Raw genomic sequence first — 14,176 nt, 5'->3', positions numbered from 1 at the left:
CCCCTCCCGCCCGCCCCCTGGGAGCCGCGACATGGTTTGCAGAACGCTAAATTCCGGCGGCCGGCTGGGCTGCAGCTCCCAATTACCATATTAGAGATAAGGGCCTGGCAGTCCCAGGGGTCTAGCCACGCTCCTCTTCCCCACCCAAGCCAAGCAGCCCGACTCCGCGGGTTGCCTCTTCTTCGTCTCAGCCCTTAGAGCTTGTTTCTTCCTCCGGTAAAACGAGTCTCTCTTAAAACTATCAGCGATAGAGATCCGGTTTGCGGAACCCCAAACGAAGGATAGAAGGATAGAGGCGCGGCGGCACATGCGCAGGCTTTATTATAAAGCACGTTTCTCGCGACCTGGGGTCCCCAGTTATGACAGGACAGCACCCAGACCCGCAACTTAGCACAGGCGCCCGTGGGCAGTCCAGACCGGAGAGGGAAAACAGCCACTTCCGGAGGCTTAGGGGGTGGGGTTGTGGAAAACTTTGAAACTCCAAACAGGAGCCACCCCTCCGTGGCTATTGCACGCACCGGAAGGGACCCAAGCTGTACGTCAGCTCTTCTCCCGGTTAAAAGGGACACAGCGATCCTCTTTTTTCCTAAGGCCTCGAAAGACTTCCGCCCACACCCAATATGGCGGGCGACGGGAGCGGGTAGAGTTCCGGGAATGTGGAGCAGATCACTGGGAGGGGGTGGAGCCTCCTTTGCCCAAGTTTCGATCCCACCAGGACTGGATAATGCGCGTCCAGCTGGCGCTTTGTCGCATCTGTGTTGCAGTGCCTGCGCTCTTTGGGCGAGGAAGTCCCTTCAGGGAAGGAGGAGGAAAGAGTGAGCCTCATTCTGGCATCCCGAATCAGGTCCCCACCACCAGCTTGCTCTGCACTGGGCGGTCAGACACACGGGATGATGCGTGTGCCGGAATCCTAAATGAAACCGCACAGCCAGAGATCTAGTGTTTAGAGGATGGGGCAGAACTTAATTTAAAGTAGTTTAAGAAGTTAGGAAGAGGCTCAGATGCCAGCAAGCCTCGTGCACTATGAACCTGACGGTTCAGAAACTTTGGCGTGAAGTTGGTCTGTACTACAGATTTCGGTTATCATAGCGGTCTGGCTGTAAGAACTCTCAATTACAGGTGAAGGCATAAACCGGGACTGGGGGCGGGGTCTTGGACAAAGAAGGAAGAGGGAGGAAATCCCAGCAAATCACTGGACACTGGTACAGGATGGATTAGAACTGCAAGTCCCAGCATGCTCTACAACACAAAAGGGAAAATTGATGGCTCTGAAACTAGAAATCCCGACATGCCCTAGATCAAAGGAGGGGCGGCGGCTGAGGGTTCAGGTCCCATCGCACCCAACGCTGGCGCTCACCTTGAAGGAACCCTCAAACTCATCGCTCATCCTTCGGAGCTCACGGCCGTAGCGCTGCGCTGCCCAGAGATTGGGGGGAGCCGAACGCGAGCGTCCTCGAAAAGGGCTAAGCTCCTCCTCCATCCCTTCATCCTCCTCGGTCCCCGCTGGGTACGAACTGTGGCGACTCCGGGTCTCCATAGCCCCAGCGCCTGCAGAGGTCAGGAAGTGGAAGAGGTGTGAATCTCTAACCTGTTATCATCCGTTCCAATCCTTTGTGAATGCAGAGAACTCAGGGCTTTTGTGAGAAATCGGTTACTTCCACAAATCCTTGTACAGTGCTAGTAAGGAAGCCTTTAGTGTACAAAAAGGAGTTTACTGTGCCTTTCATAAAATACGGACATAAACTATCACATGGTCTCATAGCAACCCTTACGTAGAGAGGCGTCTTGCTGTGTCTTTGCAGGGGTCTTGGAAAACAATGCTCTGCGACCCCTCTTGCGCCTTTCTTGGGAGACAGTGTCAAGAACTGTCATCACGCATCCGTTTTATTTTTCTGAGACTGGAGTATGTATGTGCTAAAAGTATCCTCCTCGCACCACCGGGTTCAACAGACCCAGCATGGAGGCTTGAGCTGGGCGTGGTGGTTTATATTTATAATCCCAGAACTGGTGAGGTCAAAGCCGGGAGGTTTAAGGTCAGCCTAGACTACAGGAGAACTTGTCTTTTGCCTCACAAAAAAGGAGTGGGGTGGGATGGGGGACACTGGCCTACATAGACACATGCACACAATAGCTACACAGGTGATCAGAGAGGTCACATTCCCTCGGGTTAGCTCGGCTGTTAAGGCCTGAGGCCAGAAGTGCCTGGGTTTGGAACCCAGAGCCCATCAGGCTGTGCAGCTCTTGCCTTGCCCAACCACCCTTCATTTTCAAGTTCTCTTCATGAAGGGACAGTCTCGCCTTGCTTACTACTAACGCACCACACCTGTGTGAAGGTCGCATTGGCGTGTAGACACGTTCTGTGAGCAGCAAGAGCATTGTGGGTGATCTCCTTTGGTCTGGGTATTGTGTGCCATCCTGACTTCTGCCATCTGTACCCCTATCTCCAGACCAGTGAAGACCCAGAACCACTCCTAGGGGCAGAGTCCAGAGCTAAGCACAGCCTGTGGCCCACACCCAGGTGTCTGCAGGCTTGGGAGGAGGTAAAATCACCCTCCCATTCAGGGGTTGATAAATTTGCTTCTCTCTCTCAAAGGTCGGCTAACAAGACTCTGAAGCTCAGCTGTAGGATCCCAGCTGCAGACATGGGACAAAAAGCCGAGATAAGGAGCCTCATGAAAGACCTGGCCTGGGTCTGCTCCAAGCATCTGGCCAGAACAGGGTATCATTGCTCACCTACAGAGTACTTTCACCAGAACCACTCAGTAGCTGAGTGGGTTCCCTTTTGTGATCTTGGACCCATTTCCCCAGTTCCTTGTCACCTCAGTCTTTGTCTGGGGCACGGGGAGAGCCTGCCCCATAGTCACCACTCTACCCTGTCCTTTGAGCATCCATTAGTTTCTTGGCTCCTGTGTGGCAGATGCGGAGTTCTCCCCATCTTACACAGAAGCCTGACACCGAAAGGAACATGCCTGCCTGTGGTGGTACAGCCCATCTGCTCTGAGTAATGAACCTGAGCCCTGGAATCATGGCGTTTGTGTGCTTAGCTGTGGTGGCAAGGCAAATGTCTTCCAGGTGGCCTTGGTCTGAGCTCAGCCCCTCCTCCTTCATGAAGAAGCAAAACAAGGGCTGGTGAGATTGCTCAGCCGGTGAAGGAGCGTTCAGTAGAGCCAGATGAGCTGAGTAGGGGCCTTGGAATCCGTGGAAAGGGAGAAAGAACCTCCACAGGCTGTCGTCCCCTGACCTCTACTAGCACCTGGACACGTGGCACCCACACCCCTTCCCGAACAAATCTGCTTTCCTAAGCTACATTAAAATCCTTGTTTAGCACCAGGCTTGCTTAGTATACAGCTTTAATTCAAGCACTCTGGAGACAGAGGTCTTTGGATCTCTTGAGTTCAAGGCCAGCCTGGTCCAGAGTGAGTTCCAGGATGGCCAGAGTTACATAGAGACAGTCTCAATACACAAAACAAACAAAAATCCTTGCTTAACATGCTCAAGGTTCTATCCCAGCACCTCACAAACCAACCAACCAATCAGAACACTGACCAGGTCAGGCTGGACGATCCTTTGCATCGGTTCGTTTAGTTCTTAACTCACACGGAGGCAGCTCCTCTTTCTACAGGAAGTGAAACGAAGGCAAACAGCCTAAGTGACAAAGACTGGTACACACCAGTCTGATTCTGGGGTCTTCTCATGCCCCAGCCCCGCTTCAGCAGTACCACAAACCACCTTGGTGGCCCAACTTGGAGGAGTCCTGTTCTCCAGCCCTGACTAGTGTCAACCATGCCAAGCGCCATGCTGTGCCATGGAGAACTAAAGGCACTCAGCAATGCCAAGCACCTCGGCGACAGAATGCCATCCGTCTGTGTCAGAGCGTTTGTACTGGCTGATGAGAAAGGGGCTCAGGTGGCAGAAATGCTGACCTTAAACTTCTGGCCCTCCTGCTCCTGCACACCCCCGGCAGCTCGCGTGGTGCCAAGGTTAGAGGCTGAGGCCCCACACACACTAGGCAGATATTCCACAGACTGAGTCACATCTCCAGCCCCTTAATGGGATTTTAAAAATTATCTTTGTGTTTACGGGAAAGAACCTGGAGATTCTGTGAACTACTGGGACAAAGAGGGTGGGTAGGATATGGCCTAGACCTGCCTCAGTCCCTCTGGGGAAGGGATGGGTGGTTACTCTCGGGGTGGATGTGCAGGTCTGCCCATAAGCCACCCTCTCAGACAGACTGTGGGTCGGGGAAGCGGGGAGAAACTGGTTGATATGCACCTTTAGTTTTAAACTCCTTACCCACAGGGCTTCTGGCTAAGTGGGTGTGGCTGAACCAGCAAATTCACTGAGCAAGGAGAATCCTAGCATACTCCTTTAAAATTGGTGGGAGTGCCTAGGGGATGACAAGCCATGGAAAGGTGGCTGCCACCAAGCCTTTAATTCCTGAGACCCACAAGGTAAAAGAGAGAACCAAATTAACTCATAAAAAAGTATCCTCTGGCCTCCATACATGTCTTTACACACACAAATTAATTAGTAAAAAACAAAACAAAAAAACACAAGGTGACCAGGGAGGAGAGTAATAAAAACAAAAGCAGTGTTTTTCCAGATGCTTCCAAGCACAGTGAGGCTCTGCCCTCAGGCACTGTCTGCCTGTCTCCACAATGGCCTGCCCAGACCTGTGCCTGTAGCCTTGAGGAAAGGCATTTTAGAGTCTCTTGCCTGGGGCCTTTCCTGGCCCTGCTCTGGCCAAAAATTCTGTCTCTATTCAGAGACAACATGTCCCAGAAAACACCTTTGTGCCCACCACTGCTTCACTCAGTAACACTGAAATGTGATTTTCACACAGTTCTTACCTGTTATAATAAAATACTTTGTTCCCTGGATTTTGTCAACCACTTCAATAGATAAAACTGTTCCTAGCTAGGCGTGGTAGCACATGCCCTTAATCCAAGCCCCTGGGGGTAAGAGGTGTGAGTTCGAGGCCAGCAGAGCTAGTTCCTGAAAAGCTGGAGCTACACAGAGAGACTCTGTCTCAAAAAATCAAAATAAAGACAGAACTATTCCTGAAGTTGGTACAGACCGGTAGTCCCAGCTACTGGCTAGTTGGGTGTCTGAGGCCAGGTGGCTGCTTGAGCCCAGGAGTTTGAGGTCAGCCTGGGCAACAGTGACATTTTGTCTCACCAAATGTAACAGAGGCTGGAGATGTAGTTAAGTGAGAGTCCTTGCCTAGTAAGCTGGAGGCCCTGGGCCTGGATCTTTTTTTTTTCTTCAGTTTTTCAAGACAGGGTTTCTCTGTATAGTCCTGGCTGTCCTGGAACTCACTCTGTAGACCAGGCTGGCCTCGAACTCAGAAATCCGCCTGCCTCTGCCTCCCAAGTGCTGGGATTAAAGGCGTGTGCCACCACGCCCGGCTCCTGGACCTGGATCTTAAAAACCTCAAAACACAACAACAAAAACATTCCTAGCTCAGGGACTGTACGAAAGCCCAGGGATTATTCGGTCCACGTCTAAATCCCTGTTCTAAAACCCAACTATGTCTATCTTAAACCTTCAGTGGCTCCCTATTGGCTATCTGCATACCTTCAAGTCACCTCAATCCTGAGTCTAACCTATACCTCGTTTGGCAGGCAAGAGCAACGGATGTTTAAGGCACTGCATAAATTGCACTTATTACTGAAGGAACCCCAGGTCTGCAGAGAATGAGCCAACTCAACAGCAGCAATGATACCCACAACAACTAGGGTGGTAGGCGGGCATAGGGTCTCCATCACGTCTCCTCTGTGCCCAACAGTTTCTAAGCAGTTACTGGAACCCTGAGAAGTAGGACCAGTTCTATTCCCATTTTACAGATTAGGAAATTAAGGCAGAAGCAGTTACCCTCCTCTCTCTCTCTCTCTCTCTCTCTCTCTCTCTCTCTCAATCTGCACTTAAAAGGCCCTCCTCAGCTGCCGCCATCTGACCCAGGACCAGTACTGGCTGTTTCTCCCATTTTATGGCCTCCCTACTCTCTTCCTACTGTATAGTCCCTGCCCCAGGGATGCTCACAACCCAGCGGGTGCTGGTGCAGGTAGTCAGGAGAGGTAGGACCAGGGTGAGCTGATCTCACTTGTGTTGCTTTTGCTTTGCTGAGGGGAGGGGGGTGTCTAAGTAGCCCAAGGCATCCTCAAACTCACCTGTGGCTGGGGCTGAGATTATAGGCATAGACTACCACACCCAGCTCTGCATGGGACCACTGAAAAGTAAATCAAATGTTGATGAGCCCATCATCACCTGCCACATGCACACACGCGCGCGTGCACACACACACACACACACACACACACACACACACACCACATACACACTGGTCCAGGGAGTGTCTGTCTCTGCCTAGCATGGGATGGGAGGGAAGCAAAGAGGACACACATTCAGCTACCTTCCCCATGGCTGTTTGCCCTGGTCGTCTTCATCCACAGTAGCTCTCCTTCATAGAACTGGGGTGCACCTCTGCTCCTCGCAGCAGCAGGCCCTGCTTCTACTGTGCTCTCTAAAGCTGTTTTCAAAGCCTGTCAGTGTCCCTCCCAGACCTTGAGCCTCAGGCTTGCCCTTCCTCCTCTGAGTGTCCCCACCTTTCCTCCCAGTCTCTCATCCCAGACCCTGTCACTTTGTCCTAGCATGATGCCAGCCAATTGTCACCTCCTTCCTGTTGGAGCACCCCTTGGAGTAGATGTAATACTCAAGGCAGCTCCTCTTTTTGGAGCTGGACCAACTCACCCCACAACCACAAGACGGAAGCCACATTCCTCAGTCCCATATTGCTAGGACAGCTCTAAAGAGGGGGCTTCTAGCCTGGGGTTGTCTGGACAAGGCTGGGCCCTTCACTCTGCAGACTGGAGTACTGTGACAAAGCAGTGCGGGACCCAGCCAGGCCCCACCTGTGGACGTGCACCAGTCGCCTGCCTTCCTGCACAAGCTGCTGCAGCTGAGTGGGGTCTGCTCCCAGGCGGACCGGCAGCTGCATGGGGTACGTGAAGCTCATGGTGAGGATGAAGCAGAACGAGGCCTTCCCGGGCCCCAAGGTGAGTCCCAGTGATTGGGAATTTGATCCGTGGGGCTGGAGAGACTGCTCAGTGGTTCAGAGCACTGGCTGCTCTTTTAGAGGTCCTGAGTTCAATTCCCAGCAACCACATGGTGGCTCACAACCCTGTATAAATGGAATGTGATGCCCAATTCTGGTGTGTCTGAAGACAGCCACAGTGTTCTCACATTAAGTAAACAAGTTAATTAACTAACTAACTAATTAATTAATTAATTAATTAACTTTTTAAAAAAAAGAAAGAGAAAGAAATCTGGAGGTATGCCCAGCAGTGGTGGTGCACATCTTTAATCCCACCACTTGAGAGGCAGAGGCAAATCTCTTTGAGTTTAAGGCCAGCCTGGTTGAGCAAGTTCCAGGACAGCTAAGGCTATACAGAGAAATTCTGTCCTGAAAAACCAAAAGATAAATAATAAAAACTAATAATAAAAGGAAGAAGAAAAGTGAAGGTTAAAAGAAGGGATTGGGGGGGGGGCTGGAAAAATGGCTCCGTGGTTCAAAGCATTTACTGCTCTCGCATAGGATGTGAGTTCAGTTCCCAGCAACCACAGGGGGCAGCTCACAGCCACCAGTAAAGGTAATTCCAGCTTTAGAGGATCCAACACCCTCTTCTGGACTCCAAGCCTGCGCTTGTACATGTGTATTTTACACGGACATACACATACACATAATTTAAAAAAGAAAGCGGAATGCCAGGCGTGGTGGCCTGTGATCCTAGTACTTGTAGGTAGAGGCTGGAGGATCAGGAGTTCAAGGCTAGTCTCAGCTGTATAGATGTTTGAGGCAGTCCAGGGATACATGAGGGGTAGGGATAAGTTAAGTTCTATGGAGCCAGTGACAAACCTGGCTGAGCTCAGATTTCTGTGGCTGTGCAGGGTCAGCAATGGGAAGTGAGGGGTATAACCAGTATCTCCGACGCCTCTCCTTCCATCTCGGCACTCACTCACACTTTCCAACTTCACAAGGCTCTTGTTTGTCGCTTAGGGTCACCTGCCTGTCCCATCTGGGCAAGAATAGTCCTGCTGAAGGTGAGCCATAGAATAAGAAAAAACCCACTGAGCCGGGTAGTGGTAGTGCACACCTTTAATCCCAGCCCCGGGGAGGCAGAGTTCAAGGCCAGCCTGGTCTACAGAGNGAGTTCCAGGACAGCCAGGGCTATAAAGAGAAACCCTGTCTTGGAAAAAAAAAACAAACAAAAAAAACAAAACAAAACAAAAAAAAACAACAAATAAACCAAGGGCCGGAGAGACAGCTCAGTGGTTAAGAGCACTGACTGCTCTTCCAGAGGTCCTGAGTTCAAATCCCAGCAATCACATGGTGGCTCACAACCATCTGTAATGAGATCTGACGCCCTCTTCTGGTGTGTCTGGACAGCTATAGTGTACTTATATGTAAAATAATTCTAAAACCAATAAATAAATAAATAAATAAATAAATAAGAGAAAAAAGAAAAAAGAAAGAAAGAACAAACGAACGAACCTACTGGCCACTTCTTGGGCTTGAGAGATGGCTCAGTGGTTAAGAGCGCACTGACTGCTCTTCCAGAGGTCCTGAGTTCAATTCCCAGCAACCACATGGCAGCTCACAACCATCTGTAATGGGATTCAGTGCCCTCTTCTGGTGTGTCTGAAGACAGCTACAGTGTACTCGCGTACATACAATAAATACATTTAAAAAAAAGGAAAGTCATTTCTTTCGGGCTCTGCTTACCTCCCACTGATGTTTACCTTGGGACGTAATAAGGGGGTCTGTTTTCAGCATTCAGTGAATCAGCTTAGTCATTAAGGGCACACCATACATCTCTGTGAATTGGCCTAGTGATGGCTGGTTTGTAGAAGAGGCAATCTCATGAAAGGGGCTATCTGGAGCTTCCCAAGAATCTTCAGGAAGTATGGCTGCAACAGGGATGTAAGGGGCAAGCAACTGAGTCAGGGGGCATGGGACAGGCAGGTAGTCGTAGTGAGGAACCTACCTCCATGATGACTGTTGGAAGATGCCCGTCCCTGTTGATGAACGATGCTCCCCAGGAGACCTGGGGCCAGGTAGGGACCTGGCTGGTCCTCAGTGAGGCTAGGGCCCAGGCCCCTATCTGTAGCACTAGCGTCTTCCTGCTCACTCGGCTCAAACTCTGGGATCTGGAACATACTCTGGGCTGTAGAAACAAGGTAAGAAGTACTCACTACAGAGCTAGGCAAACAGTGTTTGTGAGAAGCGGAGGAGAGGTACTCCTGTCTCCCTCTCCCACCAAGGTAGCTCAACTCCCCAAATCTTCCCAATCCCTCATCAGTCTGCTCAGTCTGGCCTGGCTGTCGCCGGAATATTAAATCTCTCTTTAGAGCTCTGTCCAGACACTAGTGCGTTCCCCCTGCCCGTTAGGACCTGGAATAGAGGTCTCACCCCAAGCCCGATCTCGAGGCCCCTGATCCGGGCCTGCCTCCTCCCTCGAGTTCTAAGGGCGCCCGGCCCTAGTTTCCTGGGCGACGAGAACTGTCACAGATCTGACCCAATCAGTTCTCGAAGTAAATCCCGGGTCGGCCTGGAGGCGGGGCCACCCCAAGCCAGGTCCCACCCCTGCGCCGACCTGCTGGTCTCCACCGCCTTCCTCCCGCGTCGCTCCCCAGGCTCCGGATTCCGGGATCGGACTTCCTCAAGCCTAGGGCGTGTGCAGGAGCCAGCGAGGGCTGCTTTGGGGTTCCCATTTGGATCCTGGAGGCCTGTTTCGGCTGATAAGTCCTCCAGCCCTTCTGGGCCCGAATTCCCTCCTGTAAAATGGGGCTAATGACACCTCCCTGGGGAGCTGGTGAAAACTCTGTAAACAGCTTAGTGATTACTTAGAGAGCCGTTCACTGAAGCTCGGCCGTCGGATGCAATGGTCGTTGCGATGGTTATTGCTCCCCCTGGACCGAGTGACCGGGATGGGAAGACCAGCTCCTTCTTCCCGATCGTGGAGGCCTTGCACTGCCCGTCTTGGGGACAACTCCCCGCGCCATTTCGGGAGCTCCTTTCCGGCAGGATGGCCGCCCGGGTGCGGAAGAAGGGACAGGGGCGCCCAGGAGGGCGAGCCGTGGGGCTCTAGGGGGCTCTGCTGCCAGGATAGGTGTGCGTAAGCTGCCCCAGGCCTGAGCGCGGGGTCTGCAGGAAGAAGCTAGGGGGCGGGGTCCGGGTACCATCTTGGTTGTGGGCGGAAGTTTCCTTCAGTGACCCTGTGCGGGGAAGTCGTTGCCGCCCCCATATGGGCACGCCGAACGCTATGTGGGTTTGGGGATCTAAGCGTGGGAAATGGTAGTCCCCAAACATTAAGAGCTGGCGGTCCGTGGCACTGGTAACCCAGGTGCTTGCTGTGTGCGGCCTGCTCTGCTCTCGGCCGCCCGCCGCCATCCGTAACCCGGGACACCCGCCAGCAGCGCACCTTGCGCCGATTCTCGAAGAGATGCACGCCGGGCGCGGCGCATGGCTTCGGAGTCCCTGCCGGCCGCTACGCAGTTTACGTAGCGAACGGACGCCCGCGCAGGCGCAGGAGTGGGGCGGAGCAGCGGGAGCCGGGGAGCTGGAGCCCGGTGTCCCGGCGACCGAATCCTGCTTACCCCGCAGCGGCCTGAGAACCTGACATCGACTTCCTCTTATTCACCAGGGCTGAGGGTGGACGCGGTGGGGGAACACGTCTGGAATCTTGAGGACAGAGGAAGAAGCCTCCCAATCCGGATTATTGGAGGGGAAAGAGGAACCAAGCTTGGGGAGGGGGAGAGCGGGGCGTTGGGCGCCCCCGCAGCGGCCGCTGTCCTAAGCTGACAGGCATCGGCCGGCTCTCCCCCTCCTGCCAGCGGGACACGAGCAACCAAGGCCAGGGACTCTGTGCCACTGCATCCTCGCATCTTGGCTCTGGGGCTGGCCCAGGGAGGGACACCCCGAACCCCCATTTCATTTGCCCTGGGTAGGAAAGACTACCTTATACACTCCAGAGTGACGGGTATAGGGCCCAGGTTACCCGTGCCCATCCCCACCCCCACGCCCGTCTCTGCTGAGGAGGAAAGGCCTGACAACCCCAACTTCTTTTTTCCAGAGTTTCCAGGTCTCACCACCTATTGCAGTCCCACCCCCTCCGTATTTATTTCCTTGGCTTCTGGCCAGCCCTCTATCCCTGTCTCCGGGTTTCAGGCCTCCCTTCTTGACATGGAGAGTAACCTGTCTGGTCTGGTGCCTGCAGCTGGGCTGGTACCTGCACTGCCGCCTACAGTGACCCTGGGGCTGACCGCTGCCTACACTGCCCTATACGCTCTGCTCTTCTTCTCTGTCTATGCCCAGCTCTGGCTGGTGCTTCTGTATGGGCACAAGCGCCTCAGCTATCAGACAGTATTCCTGGCGCTCTGTCTGCTCTGGGCAGCCTTGCGTACCACACTCTTCTCCTTCTACTTCCGAGATACTCCCAGGGCCAACCGCCTGGGGCCCTTGCCTTTTTGGCTTCTCTATTGCTGCCCTGTCTGCCTGCAGTTCTTCACACTGACGCTTATGAACCTCTACTTTGTGCAGGTAACCACGGGAACTGGTGTGGTGGGAGTAGGAGGGCAATCCCAAGGGTCCAAAGGAGTGATGGGTATCTCTGCTCCCAGGTGGTGTTCAAGGCCAAGGCGAAGCGTCGGCCAGAGATGAGCCGAGGCTTGTAAGTACTGGAGATGTCAGTGGGTCAGTGGCAGGGAGGAAGGAAGCCCACCCAGCAGGGGTGAGACAAGGAGGAACCTCAGAAGTATTTGTGATAGAGCTTGAGAAACCTGAAACATCTGATACAGACATCTAGGATAGTGTCAGGAGAGAGAGACCATCAACATCACCTGTGGTGGAGACAGATGGAGGCTCCAACCCATGGAATGCATGAAGTCTTCCTGTACTCTTAGTGACCTTGGCTGTAACACCCCTGTCCTTACACAGTGCCTTCTAGTTTATAAAGATAATTCACAAGCATGGCACATCTCACCTGAGGTGCTATTCCTATCCTCATTTGAGAGAATAACTGAGGCCCAGTTAGACAAAGTACCATGTTCAAGGTCACACAGCCGGAATGAGGCCCACTCAGGAGCAGATGTTTGACCTGGTGCTCCTATGATGCTGTAGCTCTCGATCCCCTCCTCAGTTTCCTCATCTGCAGAACTAGATGAGCAGAGTTTAGATGTGACCATCTGAGTTCTACTTGACCCTGGGGTCTCTTGAGGAGTCCGGGTTGCTGGTGAGGGCCGAGGGGGTCTGTGGCCTGGGGCTGACTTTGCTGTGGGCTGCAGGCTGGCTGTCCGAGGGGCCTTCGTGGGTGCTTCACTGCTCTTTTTGCTGGTGAATGTACTGTGTGCAGTGCTGTCTCGCCAGCGCCAGGCACAGCCCTGGGTCCTCCTGCTGGTACGTGTCCTGGTGAGCGACTCTCTCTTCGTCATCTGTGCCCTCTCGCTTGCTGCCTGCCTCTGCCTCGTGGCCCGTCGAGCCCCTTCCACCAGCATCTACTTAGAGGCCAAGGTAGGGCCACCAACCCTGATGTAGTACCCTTGGGGCTCCTTGGACAGAGTTCTTTAGGATGTAAAGGAAGATAGGAGCCCTCCTCTCCATGAAGATCCTCTATTGTCATCTCTGCCAGGGGACCAGCGTGTGTCAGGCAGCTGCTATAGGGGGTGCCATGGTCCTGCTCTATGCCAGCCGGGCCTGTTACAACCTGGCAGCTCTGGCCTTGGCCCCTCGGAGCCGGCTAGATGCCTTTGATTATGACTGGTACAACGTATCTGACCAGGTAGGCGTTGGTCCTGTTGGTCCTTTCTTTAGTAACTATAATATCTAGCCTCCAGCTGGCCAGGACCTTGCCAGCATCCTCTGTGGTGGCAGAATGTCTGCAACCCCTGCTTTTCCCCAGGCAGATCTGGTGAATGACCTAGGGAACAAAGGCTACCTGGTGTTTGGCCTCATCCTCTTCGTTTGGGAATTGCTGCCCACCACATTGCTGGTGGGCTTCTTCCGGGTACACCGGCCCCCACAGGATCTGGTAGGCCCCCAACCACCTCTTGGTCTGGTGTAGAGGGCTGGACCCTGGGAATTCTGGCCTGGGGTCCTGGGACAGTTACGGTGGCAGAAGAAAATACCCATAGTGCCGACTTCTTCCCCATACCTTACAGAGCACCAGTCGGATCCTCAGTGGGCAGGGTTTTGGCTCCCGATCCTACTTCTTTGACCGGGCTGGCCACTGTGAGGATGAGGGCTGCTCCTGGGAGCATAGCCGGAGTGAGAGCACCAGGTAGGCGCCTCAACCCTGCCTGAAGTGCCTCGAGATCCAGCCTGCCTCCATGAGGCAATGGGAACCAATCTGTTCTGAGTGAAACCCCTCTGGGTTCCCAGTGCCCACCCCTGCCCACAAAAGCAGTTTACCCTTTGACCTAGGGCTCTCTGTCTCTTAGCCTCTCCCATCTCAATAATGGCACTGTCTGGGACTCACCTTGCTTCTCTGCCCGCAGCATGTCCGGCAGCCTGGGCTCTGGCAGTTGGTATGGTGCCATCGGACGTGAGCCAGGCTGGGGAGGGGCCAGCCAGACGAGGACCACTCCTCTGCTCTTCTCCCAAGTGCCAGGACCTGGTAGTCACCACCACAGCCTCTATTCTACGCCACAGACGTGATCTCCTTTTACTCCCCTTAGAATACCCAGGCCCCAGCTCCCCTGACCCCTGGCCCCTGTGCCAAGTACGGCTGCTGCTTCTTGCCCAGGATGCCAGGAGACTGTGGCTGCTTCTCTCCCCTGGCCAGCTCCTTGCTGCTCCTGTTGTAGTGAGCTTGTGCCATCCCCCTAAAATGGAAACAAGGCCCCAGGATACCAGATGCCCACAGAGCCCTGGCATGACCTGCCACCTCTGCTTCCACACTGGAGCCGGCTACCTCTCCTGTGCCTACCACTCAATAAACAGAGGCTGTGCCCTGTCCTCCCTCCTGTCACTTGTCTGAGTTCTGTTCCTTCTCACCTTGACCTGTTTGGCATCAGGATGATCAACCGCTGGCCCTTGACATGGGTTGCCGGGCTGGGCAGGTGCCACACGGCACGTGCCTCTGTTCTCTCTCTCTCTCTCTCTCTCTCTCTCTCTCTCTCT

The 14,176-nt window shown here is 53.7% G+C and overlaps 2 protein-coding genes across 3 annotated transcripts; one reads left to right on the top strand and one right to left on the bottom strand.

Moving 5' to 3' along the window:
- Positions 1–290: 290 nt before the first annotated feature.
- Bad (BCL2 associated agonist of cell death) lies at positions 291–10,234 on the bottom strand. Of its 2 annotated transcripts, none has more exons than XM_021204507.2 (4): positions 9,654–10,234; positions 9,045–9,224; positions 1,358–1,548; positions 291–792 (listed from the first exon to the last, which is right to left on the bottom strand). In XM_021204507.2, exons 1-4 carry the CDS (start codon positions 9,769–9,771, stop codon positions 667–669), a joined length of 615 nt encoding a protein of 204 aa, XP_021060166.1. In that variant the 5' UTR covers positions 9,772–10,234; the 3' UTR covers positions 291–666. The 2 variants fall into 2 exon arrangements, with proteins under 2 accessions (XP_021060166.1, XP_021060173.1); XM_021204514.2 differs by lacking the exon at positions 9,654–10,234 and adding an exon at positions 9,470–9,560.
- Gpr137 (G protein-coupled receptor 137) lies at positions 10,213–14,024 on the top strand. Its single transcript, XM_021204468.2, has 7 exons — positions 10,213–11,599; positions 11,680–11,729; positions 12,343–12,568; positions 12,687–12,836; positions 12,957–13,085; positions 13,216–13,334; positions 13,552–14,024. The coding sequence occupies exons 1-7, from the start codon at positions 11,243–11,245 to the stop codon at positions 13,709–13,711; spliced, it is 1,191 nt and encodes a 396-aa protein (XP_021060127.1). The 5' UTR covers positions 10,213–11,242; the 3' UTR covers positions 13,712–14,024.
- Positions 14,025–14,176: the final 152 nt, after the last annotated feature.

Source organism: Mus pahari, chromosome 1, assembly GCF_900095145.1.
Source record: "Mus pahari chromosome 1, PAHARI_EIJ_v1.1, whole genome shotgun sequence".
Classification (NCBI taxonomy): domain Eukaryota; kingdom Metazoa; phylum Chordata; class Mammalia; order Rodentia; family Muridae; genus Mus; species Mus pahari.
The sequence above is the reverse complement of the archived record's forward strand: the minus strand, read 5'-3'. Positions and strand labels throughout refer to the sequence as shown.

Coding starts and splice junctions, on each gene's coding strand:
- Bad (XM_021204507.2), bottom strand. CDS start 9,771: ATGGGAACCCCAAAGCAGCCCTCGCTGGCTCCTGCACACGCCCTAGGC. Junction 9,225..9,653: donor AAGGCGGTGGAGACCAGCAG/GTCGGCGCAGGG, acceptor TTGTTTCTACAG/CCCAGAGTATGTTCCAGATC. Junction 793..1,357: donor AGTTTGAGGGTTCCTTCAAG/GTGAGCGCCAGC, acceptor CCTTCCCTGAAG/GGACTTCCTCGCCCAAAGAG.
- Gpr137 (XM_021204468.2), top strand. CDS start 11,243: ATGGAGAGTAACCTGTCTGGTCTGGTGCCTGCAGCTGGGCTGGTACCT. Junction 12,569..12,686: donor GCATCTACTTAGAGGCCAAG/GTAGGGCCACCA, acceptor CATCTCTGCCAG/GGGACCAGCGTGTGTCAGGC. Junction 13,335..13,551: donor AGCCGGAGTGAGAGCACCAG/GTAGGCGCCTCA, acceptor CTCTGCCCGCAG/CATGTCCGGCAGCCTGGGCT.